Source organism: Bufo bufo, chromosome 4 (assembly GCF_905171765.1).
Source record: "Bufo bufo chromosome 4, aBufBuf1.1, whole genome shotgun sequence".
Taxonomy (NCBI): Eukaryota; Metazoa; Chordata; class Amphibia; order Anura; family Bufonidae; genus Bufo; species Bufo bufo.
Genome location: NC_053392.1, coordinates 432,379,404 through 432,406,454, shown reverse-complemented (window position 1 = coordinate 432,406,454; position 27,051 = coordinate 432,379,404). Strand labels below are relative to the sequence as shown.

The window sequence follows — 27,051 nt, the reverse complement described above, 5'->3', positions numbered from 1 at the left end:
CTCCCCCAGGGACAGGAAACAATGTGGAGATCTTTAAATAGTCCCCTCCCCTTACCTGCTCCAGTAAATAACCGAGAAACTCTGAAATGGATGCAACATATTATTATTTATCTCTAATGAAACAACAAATTACACTCAGAGAGACAACAAAAAAATGTCTTCAGAATCAACATAATGTGGGGGGAATTTCCCCGTGCCGCTGTGGGGGCTAGAGGAAAAACCAATTACCGGTAAGTAATTGAAATCTTACCAAACGCCCCCACAGCGGCATGATTGACAGGAGGAATACCAGAGAAATTAAAGTCTAGGGAGGGACAACCGCAGATAACACTCTGCGAGAGAAGGACAGGTCCTTATTTTTTTGTACGTCTAACTGATAATGTCTGAAGAAAATTGAAGGCGAAGACCACGTGGCTGCCTGGCAAATCTGTTCCAGAGGGACATCAGCTGACTCAGCCCATGAAGATGCGACTGATCGTGTTGAATGAGCTTTTACCCTTCTGGGGGAGAAATCTTTTTCAGATCATAACAAAACAGGATTATCGTTCTGATCCATCTGCTTATGGTAGTTTTGCTTGCTGCTTTTCCTCTGTTTGGCCCTGCAAACTGGACAAAAAGTCTGTCTGTCTTCCTAAACTCTTCTGTTGTCTTACGATAGGTCAACACCGATCTCCGAACGTCCAAATTGTGAAACCGCCTTTGCTCCTGACCCCCTGTTGGTGATCCAAAGGAAGGCAGAGATACTTCCTGCAAACAGTGGAATTTTGACACAAACTTCGTTAAATATGGTGGTCTGCATGAAAAAGCTTGTATCTCCCCTATCCTTCTAGCTGTAGTAATTGCAACTAAAAGACTGTTTTTAATGTTAGCATTTTTAAAGAAATCTCTGGCAGAGGCTCAAATGGGGACTCAATTATAGTGGATAACACTAAAGTTAAATCCCAGGAAGGGACAGTGGCTCTACCCATAGATTCCTTTCTACGGGCCCCTTTAATAAACCTTTTAATGAGATCTACTTCTGCAAGCCTAGTATCTAAATAAGCACTAATAAGCAGGTCCGAGACCTGAACCTTAATGGTCCTAACTCTTAAACCTTTATCCAAACCGCTCTGTAGGAAATCTAAGATATTATGGATCATAAAGGGAACCCCAGTGTTACCTTCTGTAAATTTTTTAATGGCCCTCCAGATTCTATTATAAATTTTTGACGTGATAGTCTTTCGGCTGTGAAGTATAGTAGAGATTACTGCCTCAGAGCATCCATTCTTCTTCAGTAATTCCCGTTCAGATTCCAGGCCGTCACACGAAGACCTGATGACCTTGGATGTACCACTGGACCCTGATGTAGAAGGTCTGGAATATTCTGTAGAATTCAAAAATCCCCTGCCGACATCCTCAGAAGTAGCGGAAACCAAGACCTCCTTGGCCAATAAGGCGCAATTAGGATTAGCTTGTGACTCTCCTGTAGTACTCTTTGTAGGATCTTTGGAATCAATGCAAACGGGGGAAAGGCATACAGATTTTCCTTTGGCCAAGGCTGGGAAAGCGCATCTACGAAAATTGGACGATCCCTGTAGGATAGAGAGCAAAATTTTTCTGTTTTTCTGTTCTGACGAGTTGCAAACAGGTCTAGGTCTGGAAAAAAACATCTTTGTGTTATCTGAAAAAAGATTTGTTGTTTTAGACTCCACTTTCCTTCTTTCAGGGTATCTCTGCTTAAGAAGTCTGCGATTTTGTTCTCTTTTCCACTTATGTGTACTGCTGTGATAGAGTGTATATTTCTCTCTGCCCATCGGAATATCTTTTCTAATACCCTTGACAGGGATGGGCTTCTTGTACCTCCCTGCTTGTTCAAGTAAGTGACTGCCGTGATGTTGTCTGAAAAAAATGTTATCTCTTTTCCTTCTATTTCTGGTGGAAGTGCTTTCAGGGCTTCCCAAACCGCTGACAATTCTCTCAGGTTGGAAGAGGCTAGACTTAGGTTTTTCTGCCATGTTCCCTGTATCACTGATCGGTCTGAATGAGCCCCCCAGCCGCTTCTGCTGGCGTCTGGCGTTATTGTTATCATATTTGTCTGTCGCCAAGGTACCCCTCTCCAAAGATTTCTCCTGTTCTTCCACCAATTTAGGGAATTTCTTACATACTGGGGCAATTTTACCTTCTTCTCCAAGGAGGATATGCGTTTGTCCCAATTTCTTAGCATGAACGCTTGAAGAGTCCGAGAATGTGCCTATGCCAACTTTACAGCTGGAATTGAGGAAGACCTAATATCTTCATTATTATTCGAATAGATACTTTTTTGCTGCTGTGGAATAGAGAAATCTCCTGGATGATTTTTAACCGCTTCTCTACTGGCAGGAAGGTCTTCATAGGCTCTGAATCCAATAACTTTCCTAAAAATATCTTCTTTTTTTCGGGATAAAGATCCGATTTTTCTGGATTTATCATCCATCCTAATTTTTCTAGATCCTGCCGCACAATAATCAGTTGTTCCTCCAGGATCTGCTTTGACTCGGCAGCAATAAGAAAATCGTCCAAGTAGGGGAAGACCAAAATCCCTTTTTGATGTAAATGTGCTACTGCTTCTGACATTACTTTTGAAAAGACCCTTGGTGCGGAAGTTAGTCATTTTAGCTACGGGGGCGTTTATCCCAAAGAGTAGTATCCTCTTCAGAAAAGGGATATTTCCTTTTCATGATCCTAGATACACCTGTTCTTTTATCCAGGTCAGCCCATTCCTTATTTATGAGCTTTGGTATACTTGAATGTAGAGGAAAAACTCTCTTTCTCTTTTCTCCCAATCCTTTGAATAGGATTGTTTAGCCTCTTCTAAATTTAGGGTTGCTCTTATTGTTTTTAATAAGGAATCAGTGTCTTCAATAGAACAAAGTGGGCGCCCAGACTCGTCATCAGAGGATTCGGAATCGGATCCTGAAGGTAACTCCCCCTCATCCAAATCATCCTCTTGGAGATCAACTTCAGAGGGTGCTGACATAACGGACATAGAAGTGGAAGGTTTTTGAGCTGCGGAAGCTAACTTAAGGTCCACAACGCTGCTCACTTCCTCCTTAACAATGTGTCTATTTTCCAGAAAGGACGGGAATTCGTCAGACACAATCCTTTCTAGACATTTAGCACAAAGGTTTTTTTTATATCCAGAAGGTAGTCCCTTTTTACATATAGAGCATTTTTTGACTTGCTGAGCAGATTCAACACACTTTTGGGTCTCCCTGACCTAAGGGACAAAAGGTGCATTCAGAAGGGGGCAGATTTCTCAATAGTGATAGCCCCTCGCCCCTGGTGCTAAAGAAGATGCGATCTCCCAATAGTGAGTAGGAAACACCATGCTCAAACAAAACCTCCTCATAGGAGGGAAGCTTACCGGGCTGCTGGCCTTTGCCGGGTCTAGCGATCTCCGGGTGTCTGAATCCCCTGGTGCAGACATGGTTGCTCTGCTGTCGGAAGCACCTCTCGCTCTTTATTCAAATGCTCATTGTCCAGGGGAAAACACATCATCCGACGCGACTCGGCGTCCCGAGATCTCGCCACGTGACCCACCGTCCTCTCGTAATTATACGCGGGACGCTGCCCGGGGCTGCCTCCCCCGGAGGACTTCTGCCTAAGAACAGGAAGGACCGCACCGCGCCTCCCGAGACCCCGCTCTGTGCCCGAACTTCGTCAGGCGCAGAAAAAAATAACAAAAATCCTGCCGCTTCTCCTAGCAGGAGGATCTCCACGCAATCCCAGAGAGACAGGAAACAACTGGAGCAGGTAAGGGGAGGGGACTATTTAACCACCTCCGGACCGCCTAACGCAGGATTGCGTTCCGGAGGTGGCAGTGCTGCGCAGAGTCACGCATATACGCGTCATCTCGCGAGACGCGAGATTTCGCTCAAAGCCGGCCCGCGCATGCGCATCGCGGGCCGGCAAAATTAAAAGAAGTATTTCGTCACTAGCCTGCCAGCAACGATCATTGGCTGGCAGGCTGGCGATTTTCAAAAAATCCAATCCAAAGTCATATAACAGATCATATTAGTAAATATGATCTGTTATATGGCTTGTCTGCTCCTGTGCTGGTCCTTTTCGTCGGTTGGATCCAGCACAGGAGCAGACTGAACTGTGAGTACACCAACACTACACCTTAGCCCCAGATCACCCACCTGCACCCCAATTAACCCTTTGATCACCCCTTTGATCGCCCCTGTCAATCACTAGTGAAAGGAAAAAAAGTGATCAGTGTAAACTGTCACTTTTTTTTTTTCACTGGTATTGGCTGTTAGGTTTTAGGGATAGTTTAGGCCCCTTGGTTAGGTAGTTAGCGTCAGTTAGCGCCCACCCCACCGCAGTCACTTTTATTCGCTGTTTAGCGTATCGCTAATCAGCATTTGTACTTTTATAGTATCTGTAAGTGATCAAAACTGATCACGGTCAGATCTATAATAGTATTAGTGTCACCTTAGCTCGCCCTCCACCCAAAACGCAGTGTTTGCCCGATCAGGCCTGATCGGTCGCCCACACGTGCGTTCACCCACGCCCGCCCCACCGCAGTGACAAAAAATATATATTTTTTGATCACTGCACATTCATTTTACACGCACTGCGGCGATAAAAAAATCAGTTTTGATATTTTTTATCAACCGCAGCAGCCTCCGGTACTTCGCTAGCCTCCCCTTTGTAAGACAGGTTTGCTTTTTTTCTTGGGTAGTCTCAGGGAATACCCCTAAATTTAGTAGTCCAAAATGTCAAACAGGGGGTATTCTTCTGAAGAGGCCTACAGGATTCTGACCCAGTCGGATGAGGAGTGGGAACCCTCATCTGACGAATCTAGCGGGTCAGAATATGAACCTGTGGAAAGCAGTGGCTCTCTGACCCAAAGTTCGGACGAGGAGGTGGAGGTCCCTGGCAGCACCAGGCGTACCCGGCCCCATGTCGCTAGACCACAGGTTACGCAGGATCCGCTTCAAGAGCAGCAGAGTGGGGCTGTCGCTGCCGGATCACGTGGTGAGGCATACACCAGAAGCGCAGCCCTTCCTGGACCTAGTACCAGCACTGCCGTACAACCTGGTGAAGTAGCGAGCACTAGAAGGGCAGTTGAAGCTGGTACGGTGGCACGTGCAATAGTTACCCCGTCGCAGCCACCGCACAGACAGGCCCGTAGAGCCCCTAGAGTCCCTGAGGTGCTGGCAAATCCTGATTGGCAGTCACCAACTTCAGCCGCACCAGTAGTTCCCCCCTTTCACCGCCCAGTCTGGAGTTCGGGTTGAGACGGTTCAAATCGGTTCGGCCCTGGGATTTTTTGAGCTGTTCTTGACTGCGGAGCTCTTGGACTTAGTCGTGGCAGAGACCAACCAGTATGCCACACAATTTATAACCGCAAACCCGGGAAGCTATTATGCCCAGCCTTTCCGGTGGAAACCAGTCCAAGTTTCCGAACTTAAAATTTTTTTGGGCCTTCTCCTCAACATGGGCCTGACAAAAAAGCATGAATTGCGGTCATATTGGTCAACGCACCCAATTCATCACATGCCCATGTTCTCTGCTGCTATGTCCAGGACACGATTTGAGACCATCCTCCGTTTTCTGCATTTTAGCGACAACACCACCTCCCGTCCCAGAGGCCACCCTGCTTTTGACCGGCTCCACAAAATTCGGCCCCTCATAGACCATTTCAACCTGAAATTTGCAGATTTGAATACCCCTGAGCAAAACATCTGCGTAGACGAGTCCCTAATACATTTTACCGGGCGCCTTGGCTTCAAACAATACATCCCAAGCAAGCGTGCCCGGTATGGGGTCAAATTGTATAAGCTCTGTGAAAGGGCCACAGGCTATACCCACAAATTTCGGATCTATGAGGGAAAAGATCAGACCCTGGAGCCGGTCGGTTGCCCTGACTACCTGGGGAGCAGTGGGAAGACAGTCTGGGACTTGGTGTCACCCTTATTCGGCAAGGGGTACCATCTTTATGTGGACAATTTCTACACAAGTGTGGCCCTCTTTAGGCATTTGTTTCTAGAACGGATTTGCGCCTGTGGCACCGCGCGAACTAGTCGCGTGGGCTTCCCCCAACGGCTTGTAACCACCCGTCTTGCAAGGGGGCAGAGGGCTGCCTTGTGTAACGAAGAACTGCTCGCGGTGAAATGGAGAGACAAGCGTGACGTTTACATGCTCTCCTCCATTCACGCAGACACGACAATCCAAATTGAGCGAGCAACCCGTGTCATTGAAAAGCCCCTCTGTGTCCACGACTATAATGCGCTCATGGGAGGGGTGGACTTCAATGACCAGATGTTGTCTCCGTATTTAGTTTCCCGCAGAACCAGACGCTGGTATAAGAAGGTGTCTGTATATTTGATTCAATTGGCGCTGTACAATAGTTTTGTTCTCTACAGTAAGGCTGGGAGAACAGGATCCTTCCTCAAATTCCAGGAAGAGATCATCGAGAACCTCCTTTACCCAGGAGGTTCCGTGGCCCCATCCACCAGTGTAGTTAGCCGTCTACACGAGCGACATTTCCCCAGTGTCGTTCCTGGTACCTCAACCCAACCGTCACCCCGAAAAAGATGTCGTGTCTGTAGCAGGAGTGGAATAAGGCGTGACACCCGCTATTTCTGTCCTGACTGTGCTGACCACCCTGCCCTATGCTATGGAGAGTGTTTCCGGAAGTACCACACACAGGTACACCTAGCATAGGGATCACATCTCACCAGGACAGGCACACAGGGCTATTAGGGCCCATTCACTCACAGCTGCTGCAAACCTCTCCTTTCACCTGGGATAAAGTGCATAACGTACTTCGCCACATCTTTGGGCGATTTGCGCTTTGCACATTGTCCCATGGGGAAGGAGAGGTTTGTTCTATAAAGGTAAAAAAAACTAAACAAAAAAAAATATACCGGTAAGTAAAAAAGTTAAACGTTCAGTTAAAAAAGTTTAAAAAAAGTTTCTATGTTCTGTTCAACAGTTAATAAAGTTATTGCTTTGCGGCCTGGTTTTTTCTTTTTTGTTTTGTTTTTTTTACCTTTCAGGTGGACCAACCGATCGACTAGCTGCAGCACTGATGTGCATTCGGACAGAAGCATTGCGCTGCTGTCAGATTACACGCAAGTCGGTGTATGCGGCGCTGCAAGACGAGATTTCTCCTCTGCAGTAAAAGATACGTTTGCCGAGGCATATGAGCTGAGGAGGTGGCGGTGTTCATATACTTTGGCAAACACTTTGTATATATATATAAAAAAAAAAATCCCGGCAATGATTTATTCATCCACATCGATTGATGTGAATGGAGAAATCTGGTTTGCCAGGGCATACGAGCTGAAGTGGGTATGGATGTTGGGCGGAGCTCCTATGTCCTGGCAGACGCCTTTCCCCTCCTTTTTCTTTTTTTGGCAGAGATTTTTTCATCCACATTGATCGATGCGAATGAAGAAATCTGTGCCGTTCATTTTTTTCTTTCAGCCCAGAGGCTGAACGGAAAAAAAAAATCTCATTACCCGTATGCTCAATATAAGGAGAATAGCAGAAACTCCTAATGCTGGGCATACATGTAATGATTGCGGAGACCCTCAAATGCCAGGGCAGTACAAACACCCCACAAATAACACCATTTTGGAAAGAAGACACCCCAAGGTATTCGCTGAGGGGCATATTGAGTCCATGAAAGATTGAAATTTTTGTCCCAAGTTAGCGGAAAGGGAGACTTTGTGAGAACAAAATCAAAAAAATCAATTTCCGCTAACTTGTGCCAAAATTTTTTTTTTCAATAAACTCGCCATGCCCCTCATTGAATACCTTGGGGTTTCTTCTTTCCAAAATGGGGTCACATGTGGCGTATTTATACTGCCCTGGCATTTTAGGGGCCCCAAAGCGTGAGAAGAAGTCTGGTATCCAAATGTCTAAAAATGCCCTCCTAAAAGGAATGTGGGCCCCTTTGCCCACCTAGGCTGCAAAAAAGTGTCACACATCTGGTATCTCCGTACTCAGGAGAAGTTGAGGAATGTGTTTTGGGGTGTCTTTTTACATATACCCATGCTGGGTGAGATAAATATCTTGGTCAAATGCCAACTTTGTATAAAAAAATGGGAAAAGTTGTCTTTTGCCAAGATATTTATCTCACCCAGCATGGGTATATGTAAAATGACACCACAAAACACATTCCCCACCTTCTCCTGAGTACGGAGATACCAGATGTGTGACACTTTTTTGCAGCCTAGGTGGGCAAAGGGGCCCACATTCCAAAGAGCACCTTTCGGATTTCACAGGTCATTTACCTACTTACCACACATTAGGGCCCCTGGAAAATGCCAGGGCAGTATAACTACCCCACAAGTGACCCCATTTTGGAAAGAAGACACCCCAAGGTATTCCGTGAGGGGCATGGCAAGTTCCTAGAATTTTTTATTTTTTGTCACAAGTTAGTGGAAAATGATGATTTTTTATTTTTTTTTCATACAAAGTCTCATATTCCACTAACTTGTGAAAAAAAATAAAAACTTCCATGAACTTACTATGCCCATCAGCGAATACCTTGGGGTCTCTTCTTTCCAAAATGGGGTCACTTGTGGGGTAGTTATACTGCCCTGGCATTCTAGGGGCCCAAATGTGTGGTAAGGAGTTTGAAATCAAATTCAGTAAAAAATGACCTGTGAAATCCGAAAGGTGCTCTTTGGAATATGGGCCCCTTTGCCCACCTAGGCTGCAAAAAAGTGTCACACATCTGGTATCTCTGTACTCAGGAGAAGGTGGGGAATGTGTTTTGGGGTGTCATTTTACATATACCCATGCTGGGTGAGATAAATATCTTGGCAAAAGACAACTTTTCCCATTTTTTTATACAAAGTTGGCATTTGACCAAGATATTTATCTCACCCAGCATGGGTATATGTAAAAAGACACCACAAAACACATTCCTCAACTTCTCCTGAGTACGGAGATACCAGATATGTGACACTTTTTTGCAGCCTAGGTGGGCAAAGGGGCCCACATTCCAAAGAGCACCTTTCGGATTTCACAGGTCATTTTTTACTGAATTTGATTTCAAACTCCTTACCACACATTTGGGCCCCTAGAATGCCAGGGCAGTATAACTACCCCACAAGTGACCCCATTTTGGAAAGAAGAGACCCCAAGGTATTCGCTGATGGGCATAGTGAGTTCATGGAAGTTTTTATTTTTTGTCACAAGTTAGTGGAATATGAGACTTTGTATGGAAAAAAAAATCATCATTTTCCACTAACTTGTGACAAAAAATAAAAAATTCTAGGAACTCGCCATGCCCCTAACGGAATACCTTGGGGTGTCTTCTTTCCAAAATGGGGTCACTTGTGGGGTAGTTATACTGCCCTGGCATTCTAGGGGCCCAAATGTGTAGTAAGGAGTTTGAAATCAAATTCTGTAAAAAATGACCTGTGAAATCCGAAAGGTGCTCTTTGGAATATGGGCCCCTTTGCCCACCTAGGCTGCAAAAAAGTGTCACACATCTGGTATCTCCGTACTCAGGAGAAGGTGGGGAATGTGTTTTGGGGTGTCATTTTACATATACCCATGCTGGGTGGGAGAAATATCTTGGCAAAAGACAACTTTTCCAATTTTTTTATACAAAGTTGGCATTTGACCAAGATATTTATCTCACCCAGCATGGGTATATGTAAAAAGACACCCCAAAACACATTCCTCAACTTCTCCTGAGTACGGAGATACCAGATGTGTGACACTTTTTTGCAGCTTAGGTGGGCAAAGGGGCCCACATTCCAAAGAGCACCTTTCGGATTTCACAGGTCATTTTTTACAGAATTTGATTTCAAACTCCTTACCACACATTTGGGCCCCTAGAATGCCAGGGCAGTATAACTACCCCACAAGTGACCCTATTTTGGAAAGAAAAGACCCCAAGGTATTCGCTGATGGGCATAGTGAGTTCATGGAAGTTTTTATTTTTTGTCACAAGTTAGTGGAATATGAGACTTTGTATGAAAAAAAAAAAAAAAAAAATCATCATTTTCCACTAACTTGTGACAAAAAATAAAAAATTCTAGGAACTCGCCATGCCCCTAACGGAATACCTTGGGGTGTCTTCTTTCCAAAATGGGGTCACTTGTGGGGTAGTTATACTGCCCTGGCATTCTAGGGGCCCAAATGTGTGGTAAGGAGTTTGAAATCAAATTCTGTAAAAAATGACCTGTGAAATCCGAAAGGTGCTCTTTGGAATATGGGCCCCTTTGCCCACCTAGGCTGCAAAAAAGTGTCACACATCTGGTATCTCCGTACTCAGGAGAAGTTGGGGAATGTGTTTTGGGGTGTCTTTTTACATATACCCATGCTGGGTGAGATAAATATCTTGGTCAAATGCCAACTTTGTATAAAAAAATGGGAAAAGTTGTCTTTTGCCAAGATATTTCTCTCACCCAGCATGGGTATATGTAAAATGACACCCCAAAACACATTCCCCACCTTCTCCTGAGTACGGAGATACCAGATGTGTGACACTTTTTTGCAGCCTAGGTGGGCAAAGGGGCCCATATTCCAAAGAGCACCTTTCGGATTTCACAGGTCATTTTTTACAGAATTTGATTTCAAACTCCTTACCACACATTTGGGCCCCTAGAATGCCAGGGCAGTATAACTACCCCACAAGTGACCCCATTTTGGAAAGAAGAGACCCCAAGGTATTCGCTGATGGGCATAGTGAGTTCATAGAACTTTTTATTTTTTGTCACAAGTTAGTGGAATATGAGACTTTGTAAGAAAAAAAATAAAAATAAAAAATCATCATTTTCCGCTAACTTGTGACAAAAAATAAAAAGTTCTATGAACTCACTATGCCCATCAGCGAATACCTTAGGGTGTGTACTTTCCGAAATGGGGTCATTTGTGGGGTGTTTGTACTGTCTGGGCATTGTAGAACCTCAGGAAACATGACAGGTGCTCAGAAAGTCAGAGCTGCTTCAAAAAGCGGAAATTCACATTTTTGTACCATAGTTTGTAAACGCTATAACTTTTACCCAAACCATTTTTTTTTTACCCAAACATTTTTTTTTATCAAAGACATGTAGAACAATAAATTTAGAGCAAAATTTATATATGGATGTATTTTTTTTTGCAAAATTTGACAACTGAAAGTGAAAAATGTCATTTTTTTGCAAAAAAATCGTTAAATTTCGATTAATAACAAAAAAAGTAAAAATGTCAGCAGCAAAGAAATACCACCAAATGAAAGCTCTATTAGTGAGAAGAAAAGGAGGTAAAATTCATTTGGGTGGTAAGTTGCATGACCGAGCAATAAACGGTGAAAATAGTGTAGTGCAGAAGTGTAAAAAGTGGCCTGGTCTTTCAGGGTGTTTAAGCACTGGGGGCTGAAGTGGTTAAAGATCTCCACGTTGTTTCCTGTCCCTGGGGGAGGCGGGATAATCCTCCTGTCAATCGTGCCGCTGTGGGGGCGTTTGGAAAAAAACGATTTGATACATATGCAAATCAACCCGAGATGAGTCCTGTCCCTGACTCATCTCAGGGACAGGACTCATCTGAGGTTAATTTGCATATGTATCAAATCAGGTTTTTTTTACACAATAAAAGTACAGAGAGCTATGGGGACTGGGTATTGCGGATGTGCTATCGGCCATCTAGCAACCCATGTCCTCAGCTCTATACACAAAATCCCGGTGACAGGTTCCCTTTAAAATGCCCATGTGGGGGCGTGGCTAAGCAGCAGAAGCTAATGGCCCCTTGATTCCAGAGCTCCTGCCCCCCAGCGACGAAATAGCCTGCACAGCCCTCCTTACAGCCTGCCACCCGGGTCAGAACCATCCCCACACCGAATGATAACCAGTGGCAAGCGTTCCAAACAGCAGCAGGGGAAGCTGGACTTTTATTTCGACCGAGACCGGCTGCCAGAGGAGTCAGCTCCCACTTCCCCTGCGTCCCTCCATGGCTCCCAGAGTACCAACTCCCCGCCGAATCCCTCACCTCAGAGAGCGATGTCTCCTGCAGTGGAATCCAGCGCTGACAGTTCGCTCGGCAACTGCTGGGTGGAAGCAACAGTCCCCCAGGGAAGTCCAGAGACCGGCAGAAGACCGCGATGCTGGTCAGGCAGCAAGCCCGCACACGTGGCAGGCGCCATCTTCCCCTCCGGCAGCCAGTCCTGAGAAACAGAGCACGGACCTGTGTGAGCCCCTGGCGTCTCAGCAGCAGGAGGTGAGTGATCCACATACTCCCTCAGCCCCAGAGTTCACAGCTCCTAATCTGGATCAATTCCAGACCTCTAACCAGCCAGCCTCTGGCACTTTGATTAAGGACATGCTGTTGGAGGTGAGCAAGGCGCTACATACAGAATTGCAGTCCTGGCTGGGCCCTATCAAGTCTACTGTCCAAAGCCTAGTCCCCAGAGTCTCTCATATAGAAAACAAGCTGGGAGAATTTACATCCTCCCATAATAATCTGGTGGATGCTCACAATGATTTAAAGGAGGAAGTAGAGAGGATCAAGGCTAAACTAAATGATTTAGAGGACAGATCCCGCAGGAATAATATAAAATTCCGAGGTATCCCGGAGGATGTCCCTTCTATAGAACTTAAACAATACCTCAGTGCTCTTTTCCGGGTCCTCCTACCATCACTAGTAGCTTCGGAGTTAATCATTGACAGAGCACATAGAGTGCCAAAGCCTAATTATCTTCCAGACACTGTGCCTAGAGACGTACTTGCAAGAATACATTTTTTCCATGTAAAGGAACAAGTTCTGGAGGCGTCCAGGAAGAAAGGATCTCTTCCAGACCCATATCAAACCGTCAAGTTATACGCTGACTTGTCTGCTGCTACCCTGAGACAATGTAGACAGCTCGCTCCAATCACCCTAGCTCTGAGGGAGCATAACATCTCTTATCGCTGGGGATTTCCAGTCAAGCTGTTGGTGCATAGGAACGGCACACTATATAATATCAGCTTCGTGGCGTCAGGGAAAGCCCTCCTATCCGAATGGAATATAAGTCTGGCGGTCGCCTCGGACAGATCGCCTAAAGATTCCCAACCGGTTCCTGCAGACTGGCATGTGGTAACAGTTGGAAGGGGTACCAAGCACTGATGGCTGTGTGACTTCTCACTTATTCACATGGGTGCCAGTGATGTTCTATTTCTGATTCTTAACATCACTGTTACCTCCTGCGCCATTTTAGCGTGGACTACACCCATTCTTTCGCAGCAGCTAAGCGCGCTGCTCAGTTATATGTTTGCTCTATGCTCTTCTTGTTTTATGTTTCAGATTGCTGTTCTAGGCTCTCAATTACCAGTACCTGCTAAAGGAGATGGGGATTATAGCTCCTTTTCTTGGTTGACCCGCTCTGCTCACATTGAATCACATGTATACTTCAGGTTAAAATGTATAGTAATAGCGGGCAGGCACTCTATTTATGGGTTCATGGAAAGGCAGTTTTATTTAGTTAATTTAAAATACCATAAAACAATAAATAATAGCAATATAACAACAATAAAATAGTAATAAATATCTATAGAATATATCTCAAGGTTAATATAATAACAATCTCAATATAGCAGCAGTTAATAACAATATCAATTAAATAATGGCAGTTGATGGATAGCAGCAATGTTCGTACGATTGTAATAAAGGGTAGATAGCAAAAAATTTCTATGTAGTCTCCCCTTATGTAGACCACTGATTAGTGGGAATATTGCAACAATGTTCTTAGTAGTTACAAAATTGCGTTTGATCGTTAGATGTAACAATATTGCAACAATGTTCTTAGTAGTTACAAAATTGCGTTTGATCCTTAGATGTCTTCTTATCTTTCTTTCATATATCGTGCGGATAATCAAGTTTCGTTTTTAGGAAGTCTCTATTATATGCATTCAATATTTTAAATATTCTTTTACTCACGATTAGGCTGTTTTTCTGGTGCGGCGTCCCGCTCCTATTTTGAGAAACAGACTGACCTTTGTGATTCGGATCCTTCAATCTCAGCTTGTTCAGAAGTCGGCGTGCCACATGCTATGGCGGCGTCTCTGTTAGTTATTAGTTCCGCTCCTTCAATGTTTAGGTCGCCTTTTGACTTCTTTATTTCAGCTGTCAGGGTTCCGCTTTATAAGTAACAGGTCAGTTTCCGCGAGTATCTTGAATTCAATTCCTCTTAGAGCGCTCCAGTGATGTAAGTCCGTTCAGAGTATGCTTTTTCAACCAAACATGTTTTGGAGCTCAACTCGCTCCTTCCTCAGTGATCAAGCATACCTCACATCCTGTCTTCCTTTTATTCTGTGCCGATCTGTCAGAAAAGCAGGAATCTGATCCGGAATTGTCTCTTTATATTATATAACTTCCAATTCTCTATTATAGAGATATTTAAGTCATTTCTTATTAGGCACCGCTGCTTGTAAGTATTTTTAAAAGGCTTTAGATATTCTTCGATTGCTTTCAATGATAGTTGCAATAAATATTTAAACAATATATATATAAAGAAATATAAAAAATATAAAAATATTTCATAAAATATTAGAGGTATATATAGTATATAAACACTTCAATTATAGATACATACAATAAAAAATGTCCTATTGTGAAACATCCTGTTATAAAATAGAATAGAGACATCTGAGGGATATGTAGTTTTTTTGAGGGATATGTAGTTTTTTGGGGGACCCCAAAACTACATATCCCTCAGATGTCTCTATTCTATTTTGAAACAGGATGTTTCACAATAGGACATTTTTTATTGTATGTATCTATAATTGAAGTGTTTATATACTATATACAGTACAGACCAAAAGTTTGGACACACCTTCTCATTCAAAGAGTTTTCTTTATTTTCATGACTATGAAGGCATCAAAACTATGAATTAACACATGTGGAATTATATACATAACAAACAAGTGTGAAACAACTGAAAATATGTCATATTCTAGGTTCTTCAAAGAAGCCACCTTTTGCTTTGATTACTGCTTTGCACACTCTTGGCATTCTCTTGATGAGCTTCAAAAGGTAGTCCCCTGAAATGGTCTTCCAACAGTCTTGAAGGAGTTCCCAGAGATGCTTAGCACTTGTTGGCCCTTTTGCCTTCACTCGGCGGTCCAGCTCGCCCCAAACCATCTCGATTGGGTTCAGGTCCGGTGACTGTGGAGGCCAGGTCATCTGGCGCAGCACCCCATCACTCTCCTTCATGGTCAAATAGCCCTTACTTTCAAAGTTTTCCCAATTTTTCGGCTGACTGACTGACCTTCATTTCTTAAAGTAACGATGGCCACTCGTTTTTCTTTACTTAGCTGCTTTTTTCTTGCCATAATACAAATTCTAACAGTCTATTCAGTAGGACTATCAGCTGTGTATCCACCTGACTTCTCCTCAACGCCACTGATGGTCCCAACCCCATTTATAAGGCAAGAAATCCCACTTATTAAACCTGACAGGGCACACCTGTGAAGTGAAAACCATTTCAGGGGACTACCTCTTGAAGCTCATCAAGAGAATGCCAAGAGTGTGCAAAGCAGTAATCAAAGCAAAAGGTGGCTACTTTGAAGAACCTAGAATATGACATATTTTCAGTTGTTTCACACTTGTTTGTTATGTATATAATTCCACATGTGTTAATTCATAATTTTGATGCCTTCAGTGTGAATCTACAATTTTCATAGTCATGAAAATAAAGAAAACTCTTTGAATGAGAAGGTGTGTCCAAACTTTTGGTCTGTACTGTATACCTCCCTAATATTTTATGAAATATTTTTATATTTTTTATATTTCTTTATATATATATTGTTTAAATATTTATTGCAACTATCTTTGAAAGCAATCGAAGAATATCTAAAGCCTTTTTAAAATACTTACAAGCAGCGGTGCCTAATAAGAAATGACTTAAATATCTCTATAATAGAGAATTAAAAGTAGTGTTTTTTTTTAACCCTTTTTCTGCGGCGCTGAAAACAGGAGGCAAGTTCTTATAAAATATTTTAAAAACTAACTTTAGTTTTTAAAATATTTTATAAGAACTTGCCTCCTGTTTTCAGCGCCGCAGAAAAAGGGTTAAAAAAACCCACTACTTTTATCTCTTTACTTATTTCTCGTGCCACTTCTGGGGCAGAGAAAAAGGAACCTTTGCAGCAGTACAGGACCCCGCATGCTGGACGGGAAAATACCAGCACAAGCCTTTCACAGTTGTTGTGGCTCCACACAACAACATACGGTAAGCGCTTCTTGTATAAAGTGCAATAAGATCAAAAATACAGCCACACACCCGAGGCGCGGCCTCCTGTCTCTCTTTTTTTCTCCTTTTCTTTTATATAATAGAGAATTGGAAGTTATATAATATAAAGAGACAATTCCGGATCAGATTCCTGCTTTTCTGACAGATCGGCACAGAATAAAAGGAAGACAGGATGTGAGGTATGCTTGATCACTGAGGAAGGAGCGAGTTGAGCTCCAAAACATGTTTGGTTGAAAAAGCATACTCTGAACGGACTTACATCACTGGAGCGCTCTAAGAGGAATTGAATTCAAGATACTCGCGGAAACTGACCTGTTACTAATAAAGCGGAACCCTGACAGCTGAAATAAAGAAGTCAAAAGGCGACCTGAACATTGAAGGGGTGGAACTAATAACTAACAGAGACGCCGCCATAGCATGTGGCACGCCGACTTCGGAACAAGCTGAGATTGAAGGATCCGAATCACAAAGGTCAGTCTGTTTCTCAAAATAGGAGCGGGACGCCGCACCAGAAAAACAGCCTAATCGTGAGTAAAAGAATATTTAAAATATTGAATGCATATAATAGAGACTTCCTAAAAACGAAACTTGATTATCCGCACGATATATGAAAGAAAGATAAGAAGACATCTAAGGATCAAACGCAATTTTGTAACTACTAAGAACATTGTTGCAATATTGTTACATCTAACGATCAAACGCAATTTTGTAACTACTAAGAACATTGTTGCAATATTCCCACTAATCAGTGGTCTACATAAGGGGAGACTACATAGAAATTTTTTGCTATCTACCCTTTATTATAATCGTACGAACATTGCTGCTATCCATCAACTGCCATTATTTAATTGATATTGTTATTAACTGCTGCTATATTGAGATTGTTATTATATTAACCTTAAGATATATTCTATAGATATTTACTATTTTATTGTTGTTATATTGCTATTATTTATTGTTTTATGGTATTTTAAATTAACTAAATAAAACTGCCTTTCCATGAACCCATAAATAGAGTGCCTGCCCGCTATTACTATACATTTTAAATCTATTTATTATTGACGAGGGTGAGTCAAATTGGGCAAGAGCAGCTGCTACCAGAAAAACCAGTGGAGAGCCGCCTTTTCTGTGTTATATATCTTTAAATACTTCAGGTTAAGCATTGCAAAATTTTACCAATGGTTATTAAGTTTGTTTCTTTAAATGTACGGGGATTAAATATCCCTTCAAAAAGGGCCTTTCTATGGCAGGAGGCTTTAGACCTCCAAGGGGATATTGTGTGCCCAGGAGACCCATTTCCTAGAAAAAGACAAAGGTAGAATCCACCACCCTAAATTCCCGGTCATACTTCACTCACATTATGCTAAAAAGCAGAGGGGGGTACTCTTAGCTTTTAGAGATACTGTTGCAGTCATCCAGAATAAGTGTTATCGATGAAGCGGGTCGATATATTATTCTTGCCTGCATCATTAATAATGTTCGATATACTATTGTAGCGCTGTATGCTCCTAACACAAATCAGGTCAGCTTTCTGAAAAAACTTCTTAAAAAAGTAGCGAAAATTAGGCAGGGACATTTGATTTTGTGTGGTGATTATAATCTTCCTCCTATGTCTGACCTGGATAGCTCCCATCCCTCTAGACACAGGGTTGATAGTCTTAAAAATTGGGCGCATGCGGAAGAGGTGTTTGATGTTTGGCGCATCCATCACCCGCTTGAACGGGATTACACTTACTTCTCTAATGCGCATAGCTCTTACTCCCGCATTGACCTTTTTCTGGTCTCTAGATCATTACTTCCGTTAGCGTCAGAATCTTCCATTGGCCTGATTAAGCGGTCTGACCACGCAGCCATTACGATATCAATACAGGAATCGTTTACGACTCCAAGCCCTTGCCTCTGGCGCTGTAGTGATTTTCTCTTGTCTCACCCGACATATAAAAAGGACTTAGAACAGGCCTTGTGCGAATTTTTCCAGCATAATGTTGGTTCAGTCTCCTGTCCTATGTCCTTGTGGAATGCGCATAAAGCATTCATTAGGGGACACTTTATTAAACTGAGCCACACTGCAAAAGAAATTAGGGACAAAAGCCTGGCTATGAGCTGTGTGCTGCGATTGGCCAGCGCTGCAGCAAGGGACACGCCTCATACAAAAAATCAGTCCAGTGAGCGCAGACACTGGAGCTTATACTGGGCGAACGGAGCGGCGCCCAGACATACTAGTAAGTGCAGGGGGACCCCTGGGCGCCGCTCTGCCCACTGATATAGTTAGTTTTTAGTTTGTATACAAGTGAAAGGTCCTCTTTAAAGACTGTCTTTTGTACAAATATGAAAATAATTTAAAGCGAGTCAAGGCTAAGTACTATTCCCAAAATAACAAGGTAGGGAGATTATTAGCCCAGAGAATAAAGGCCCAAAGAGTCAAATCTAGAATCCCTCACTTGAGATCCTCTAAAGATAACTCGAGGATAATGGACCCCCAGGGTATAGCCGATAATTTTATGGAGTACTATTCATCCCTCTATAATTTGAACCCTTCCCAAGAGAACTCGGAGGGTTTTCAAGCAGAAATTAAAGCATACTTAGACACTCTCAATCTACCGCGGATTGCAGCTGACCAACTAGAAGGGTTGTGCTGTCCGTTCTCCTCTACTGAACTTCAGAAAATCATAACCTCCCTTCCCAACCATAAAGCCCCGGGACCTGATGGCCTCTCAAATACTTATTATAAGACGTTTCACGATATTCTCCTTCCATATATGAAAGATGCCCTGCAGGAAGGTTTTTCAAATGGATCCTTTCCGTGTGAAATGCTCTCAGGGCAAGACGCCTGATGTCCCGCAAAATTTTAGGCCCATTTCACTGTTAAATACAGACCTAAAAATTTACGCAAAGGCCTTAGCTGCTCGATTAGCCCCGGTTCTTCCCTCCTTAATAGACTGTGACCAATCTGGGTTTATTAAAGGACGACAAATTAACAGAAACACGAGAAGGGTTCTGAACATAGTGGACTACATAGAGCAGGGCTGGCCAACCTGCGGCTCTCCAGCTGTTGTAAAACTACAATTCCCACCATGCCCTGCTGTAGGCTGATAGCTGTAAGCAGTCTAGGCATGCTGGGAGTTGTAGTTTTGCAACATCTGGAGAGCCTCAGGTTGGCCAGCCCTGACATAGAGAGATCGTGCGTGGAGGCGCTGCTGGTTACCCTGGATGCCGAGAAGGCGTTTGACCGTATTAATTGGTCCTTCGCCTTCTCGGTGTTACAAACTATGGGACTGTGTGGCCCATTCCTTGGAGCTGTTAAGGCTCTTTATAGCAATCCCTCTGCTAGGGTATATGTAAATAGCGCTTTATCATCACCATTTAAGATAACTAATGGTACCCGCCAAGGATGCCCCCTCTCCCCTCTCATATTTATTATCTCCATTGAACCATTAGCACAAGCTATTCGCAATGTGGAGGAGGTGAAGGGGGTTGAAATTGGAGGTAGAGCACATAAACTATCCTTATATGCTGACGATGTCATACTGACACTCAGCTCCTCGACATCCTCTCTATCCGCAGTTATGGATATAATTCGGCAATACGGCACCTACTCCTACTATAAAGTTAATGAGAAGAAATCTCAAGCGCTACCTATTAACGTTAGAGCCCGTCCTCTATCAGATCTGCAGTCTACATTCCAACTAGATTGGCAGGCTGAGGGGGTACAGTATTTGGGGACTAAAGTGGCCAGAAGCACCAAGCTCTTATATAAACTCAATTACCTCCCCCTGCTAGATACAGTAGGAAAGGATCTGCTTCAGTTTAGCAAACACGAAATTTCGTGGGTAGGCCGCATAGCGACCTTTCAGATGGTGACCCTCCCAAAAATTCTGTACGTATTTAGAACGGTGCCCATTTCTCTCCCAACATCGTTTTTTTCATCGAACTAATAAACTACTTAATACTTACCTCTGGTCACCCAAAAGACCACGTATTGCAGGCAAATTATTGAACAAGTTCAGGAAAGCTGGTGGTCTGGGCCTGCCCAATGTATACGATTATTACTTAGCCTCAGAAGTAGGTTCCCTGAGGGAGTGGTGGCGAGGAGACCTAGAACATCACTGGATTCATATTGAAACGTAATTTGAAAGCTTTGCTTATAGCAGCTCTCGACCCCTCACTCTCTCTGGGATCTCTACCAAGTTTCCCATCCTCCTCGGTTTCTGCGTGGAGGACATTTCACTCCAGAGCCGCCAAGGTGGAATTCTCGACTAAGAGCTTCGCTCCCTTAGAGACACTAGACTTCTTCGTCCCCGACCTAGATTTAACTAAATGGCAGTTCAGCAGACTTTCCTGCATATCGTCTCTCTTTGATGGCCCCCACTTGAAACAATTCTCCTCCTTGACTACGCAGTATTCCATTTCACATAGAGAATTTTATAAATATCTTAGAATACACCACTTGCTGAACTCTAAGGACCCGTTTCGGGTGTATGCATGTAAAGAGGTTATTGACCTTTGGAACACACCATCCCACGCCACGTCTGGCCTGCGTCCTATATATGCTGCACTTAATTCCAAACAGGAATTTGTGAAATCAGCTCCGTTTCTATAGTGGGAAAAAGAATTAGGCCAGGAATTCACTGCCCAAAACTGGTCCTCCTCACTTTCTTTTATCTCCAAAACTTTCATGTGTGTTTCACATTACGAGGCAGCTATCAAAACCATGTTAAGATGGTATTTAACCCCGGATAGACTGAGTCACATTTATCCAGGAACGTCTCACCTCTGCTGGAGGGGGTGTGGAGGCAGGGGATCTCTTTTACATGTCCTATGGTCCTGCCCCAAAATTACAAGTTTTTGGAGTGACAGCTTTGCTCTCATTACCTCTGTTTTGGGAAGAAGCGTAAAACCTTCCCCTGAACTAGCGTTACTTTTTCTGGGTATAACGGATCATCCTTTGCAAGATAGATATCTAATGGGACATATCCTAATCTCTACCAAATTGGTGTTAACGCGGTATTGGAAATCCCCTGCTATCCCCCCCCCCCCCCCCACTCAGGAAGTGGTAACACTGCTGAACACTTCATGTGCGTACGAAAAAACGATGGCATATATGAACTGCTCTTATAGCTCTTACGTGACCCATTGGAAACTTTGGTTAGCTTCTAGCCATGCAATCATCCCAAGTAGTTGATGCGCCTACTTTATACTCACACTGCTGGAACTCTCTTAGAACAGCTTACTGTTGTTTAACAGCTTTTCTTTGTTTTATTTATTTTCTGTATGTTTATGTACTCTTGTATTTTGAAGAAAAATGCAATAAAAAACATTTGTTCATAAAATGCCCATGTGGTAAAGTGTATATTTGGCAAACAAAAAGAGTCTGGTTGAATGCACATAGGGCAGATATTAGAAGGTATAGGGCAGTGTTGGCTAACCTCCGGCACTCCAGCTGTGGTGAAACTACAACTCCCAGCCATGCTCTATTCATTTCTATGGAGTTCTGAGAACAGCCAAGCAAGGGTTCATCTTGGGAGTTGTAGTTTTACCACAGCTGGATTGCCCAAAGTTAGCCATCACAGGTATAGGAAATTGAGATTCACTTCACTTCAGGGTTTATAGATGTATTATTTGTAGATCAGATAGATATATAGACATTTATAGATAAGTATATATTTGCAATTTTAAACTTTGTGTATATATGTTGTAAATTACATCAGTATAAAGAGGTATTTAAACCTGCTACCAGCCCTCATCCTCACGCATGATTATCAGGACGTGGTCTCCCAAATTGTCACGTGTGATGAGGATACGCTGAATGTCTAGTGTTCTCTATGTTTACTGTCTGAGTCTGCATGTAAATCCAGGCTGTGAGTATGTACAGGTTTGGACAATGAGAGAAGGTATGGTTATATAAATGGAATGGTGAGTGGTATGCATTTTGTCCACTACTATAATTGGTCATTGGGCTCTATGACTACACATGGCACTGAATGAATTACTTACAGGCATGCTGGGTCACTTTGGGGCCAGAGTAAGAGGACAGTGAGGGTTAACCTGAGGCAAGGAAGGGAGTGAGTGAGAAGATGTTCTTCAGCTCTTCTATGCCACAGCAGCTAACTTTCTTTGCTTCCTGTCGTGTCATAGGTCATCTTTCACTGCCTGTGACCAGCAAGCCAACTGGACTGAGGCAAGGAGATGGGTCGTGGAACTGATCATGATGATGTCCACTGCTATACAGATAAAGTTCAGGCTCTGCACTGGGGCGTAACATGTGTTCCTATAAGATGACTCGAGTTCATTTAATATTTACATACAGGGCCCACCACCTGCGACAGCAGGGGCCCGGAATAATACAGTCTGACTAATCAAATAGTGAATCCTTGACTACTTCTGCAGTGCCTGACTCCTGGGAGGCTGGGTCCCCTGCTGGTGTGAGCCCAGTAGCAGCCACTATGGCAGTAGATATGCCCCAGTTTTTACACAATCTTTCGCTTATAGCAAGGAGCATTTTATTATCACATACAGTTGTGTTCAAAATAATAACAGTCAGACAATCACCTGATCAATCACTGTTTTTGGTAGAAATGATATTTCTACATGGCAAATAATTTATTAGCAGGTGTAGTAGAGTAATATAAATCCAACAGACCCAACAGTCATGACATGCATGCTGCTGATTCTCTGTAATTCAATCACTTATTGAAAGGGCCATGTTCAAAATAATAGCAGTGTGGAGTTCAATTAGTGAGGCCATTTATTCTTTGAAAAACAGGTGGGAATTATTACCCTTATTTAAGGAAGGAAGGCAGCAAATGTTGTACATGCTGGTTACAGTGCACTTCTCTCTGGAATTCTGAGGAAATTGGGTCGTTCCAGAGATTGTTCATAAGAACAGTGTACCTTGATTTAAAAGCTGATTGGAGAAGGGAAAACATAAAGAAGTGCAGAAACAGATAGGCTGCTCAGCTAAAATGATCGCAAATGCTTTAAAATGGCAACCAAAACCTAAAAGAAAGCGAAAAACTACCATTTGAATGGATAAAAGAGCCAAAATGGCAAGGACTCAGCCAACAATCAGCTCCAGGAAGATCAAAGAAGGTCTAAAGTTACTTGTGAGTACTGTTCAATTAGAAGACGCCTATGTGAAGCCAAGCTATCTGCAAGAAGCCCCCGCAAAGTCCCACTGTTCAATAAAACACATGTGCTGAAGAGGTTACAATTTGCCAAAGAGCACGTTGACTGGCCTAAAGAGAAAAGGCGCAACATTTTGTGGACTGATGAAAGTAAGATTGCTCTTTTTGGGTCTAGTGGCCGGAGACAGTTTGTCAGACGACCCCCAAACACTGAATTGAAGCCACAGTACACTGTGAAGACATTGAAACATGGTGGCGCAAGCATCACAATATGGGGATGTTTCTCATACTAAGGTGTTGGGCCTATTTATCGCATACCAGGGATCACGGCTCAGTTTGAATACATCAGAATGCTGCCTTATGCTGAAGCGGAAATGCCCTTGAAATGAGTGTTCCAACAAGACAACGACCCCAAACACACCAGTAAACATGCAACATCTTGGTTCCAGACCAACAAGATTTACGTTATGGAGTGGCCAGCCCAATCACCGGATCTTAATCCAATAGAAAACTTGTGGGGTGACATCAAAAGGCAAAACCAAGAAATATTAGTTAAGCGATTCAAAGGAAAGCAAAATCATCAAACATCTTTCAGTTTATATAGTGAATGTTCGAGTTTGTAAAGAAGAATACAAACACTTTTTTTTTTTTTGAACAGTCTAGTATTCACTTTTCTTCACTTTTTTTTTTAGAGTAACAACACAAATTTGATATACTTTTCTTCATGTTTTGATTTGGAATAGAATGTGTAGTGTTCCCAATGCATTTGTGTGTATGGAAATAGAAGCTATTAGAAGGATTTTGAGCTTTATTTCCTTTTTTAAACACACTGCTATTATTTTGAACACAACTGTAGATCCACTTTTCCGGTTAAGTGATGGAGAAATTACATCACATTGGTAGAAAGATGCTTGTAAAAAGTACAATGAAAGAGAATGCCATAAACAAAACATGGAGATAATAGGCATATAATACAAAAACTATTTTAATTAAACAAACCAATTACTAATAGTTACAAATGCTTTGGGGAGACAATAAAATACAAATTATTTGAACAGTTCAAAGTAGCTCAAAATCTACAATATCTCATGATAAGATGCCACTTGAGCTAGAGGAAAGATAATCACTTCAAGTTTATTCGCTTGATTGCAGTTTGATAGCTGGTGCTACAGAGCCAAATTATAGTGTAAGCAAAATGTATGCAGTGTAAATCCAAACATCATTTATTAGCTCTGAAAGTTCTTTGGTTGTGAAAGAGAAATCCATAATATCACACCAGCAAAATACAAAGATGTACACTAGCATTCAGTCCTGAGTGACTTTTCATTTAATAACTCTGGACTTTTTTATCTTCTCAATATCTTTGCCACTTAGAATCAATGCTCCATTTCTAAACCTCCCAACTTGTCCAGAAGGTGCTGTTCTTAAACCTTTTGTTCTTCTGGACCTCCTTGAAAAAAAGATCATGGAAAAAAAAACTGAATGTTAGTGCATCCAACCAGTTGTAACACACCACAAACAACTCCACTACAGTCTTCATGCAGTTTTTTTCAGCCAAAGCAAGGAGTCGTTCCAGCAAGAAGAAAGTAAGTATAAATCCTTGCTTTATTCTTCACCTTCCTCTCGAACCACTTCTGGCTTTGGCTCCAACAACTTATACAAACACATGCAGGATTTATTTTCTTCAAAACAATGCTGAGTTTAAAACCATCCCTGAAAGGGGTTCTTTACTGTTTTATTATTGATGATCTATCCTTTGGATAGATAATCAGCATCTGATCGGCAAGGGTACGACACCTAGGTTCCCCGCTGATAAGCTATTTAAGAAGGCAGCGGTGCTCACAGCAGCGCAGCGGACTTCTTGCTGTTGCTCGCAGGCCAATGACACCACGACTGCCTCACTGGCCTGGCCGTAGTTCAGTCCCATTCACTTCAATGGGGCTGAGCCGCACCTAGGCCATGTACATAGTCGTAACGTCACTGGCCTGCAGGAAACACTGAGAAGGCCGCTGTGCTATTGTGAGCATCACTGCCTTCTCAAACAGCTGATCGGCAGGGGTCTCAGGTGTTGTTGGACCCCCGCTGATCAGGTGCTGATGATCTATCCTGGAGGATAGGTCATTAATAAGATAAAGGTATAGAACCCCTTAAAATAATGCCCCTTAAAAGGTATGATATGGTTATGTGACCATCCAAAGGACAGGTGATAAGAGTGTTGTGGGATCTGGCCGCTGGGACTCCCGGCAATCATGAAAACAGAAGTCCTGTGTTCTGTCCTATGAATGGAGTGGTGGGTGAGCATGCGGGCTGCAGCTCTATTATTATCTATTGGATTGTCTATGGGCTTCTGTTCAGTAGTCCTATAGGGATGAAAACAGCAGCAGTGCATATACTGGGCCACTGTTAAATTAATACTGCAGGACACAGGACCACCATTGATCATGGAGGTTTCAGCAGTCACATGATCAGTCATTTTTCACCTGTCCTTTATCAGAAGTGTAATTTAGCTGTGAGATTTAGCATTATGCAGTACCCATTCATATCAGTGGTTCATCTTTATAATGCAGGACAGGTTCTCTAGAGCAGGAGAATTTCTTTGTAGCCACTCTTAACTCTGCATAAGATACGGAAGACCTGAACACTGAGCACTGTCTGTCCACCCAGAATTCCGTAATAGGCATTTGAAAAAATATATTTTTTAAACTAGACAACCCCTTTAAGTACAGGTATGTATAATACACGTATTTATCTAGGTTACTGAAAGGAATTGATTTTATTTTTGCTTAAAGCAATCATGCTATAGAATAAATTATAACAAGTATACATCTCATCATAATAAAAAAAGAAAGCTACCACTATTAATAGTTAAAATGTCTCCTAAGATGCTCACCTGTCATTCTTTCCTTGCTTTAGTTTTTTCTTTACTGGTTCCAGTCCACTTTCCTATAAAGAGCAAAATAAGACCTTAGCAAATGTGCAATTTTACTTGGCCGCCATTTGGTTGAACCTCAATATGAACGGCATGCGAGTTCTCTTGCTGCAAGTTGGTCAGGAACAGAACACGAGTTAGGCTACTTTCACATTAGCGTTTTCAATTCCGCTATTGAGATCCGTCATAGGATCTCAATAGCGGAAGAAAACGCTATTTTCCGTTGCGTCCCCATCGCGGACAGAAAAACGCTGCAAGCAGTGTTTTTCTGTCCGCGATGTGGTGAGGAGCAAGACGGATCCGTCCTGACACACAACGTAAGTCAATGGGGACGGATCAGTTTTCTCTGACAATAGAAAACGGATCCATCCATCATAGACTTTCAATGGTGTTTAGGACAGATCCGTCATGGCTATCGAAGACCTAATACAACCGGAATCCGTTCATGATGGATGCATGCGGTTGTATTATTGCAACGGAAGCGTTTTTGCAGATCCATGACGGATCCGCAAAAAACGCTAATGTGAAAGTAGCCTTATAGCCATACAGATTAAACCCAAACACTCCACATCTGCATGTGCGGGGTTATTGGCTTCTCTGACATGCATAACTACCATCTGTACACAAATCTAATGACACAGAATATAAGCCAAATACCCATAATACCTGTATGGCACTTAAAGGGGTTTTTAAGGTTTTAGATATTGATGGACCAAGTTTAGGAGATGAATGGGAGCCAAGCTGCAGTAACCACTACACAGTGGATGGAGCAATGCTTCCAGCTCAGTCCTCTGTGCTT

The 27,051-nt window shown here is 42.8% G+C and overlaps 1 protein-coding gene across 1 annotated transcript in view; it reads right to left on the bottom strand.

Annotated features, from left to right (window-relative positions):
* Positions 1-24,160: 24,160 nt before the first annotated feature.
* The window catches only part of C4H1orf131 (chromosome 4 C1orf131 homolog), a 45,740-nt gene continuing 42,849 nt past the window's right edge, over positions 24,161-27,051 (bottom strand). The window contains exons 6-7 of the mRNA XM_040429353.1: positions 26,214-26,266; positions 24,161-24,773 (exon numbers count right to left, since the gene is read on the bottom strand). Coding sequence (XP_040285287.1) covers positions 24,647-24,773; positions 26,214-26,266 — 180 coding nt within the window. The 3' untranslated portion in view covers positions 24,161-24,646. The remainder of the gene's footprint in view (positions 24,774-26,213; positions 26,267-27,051) is intronic.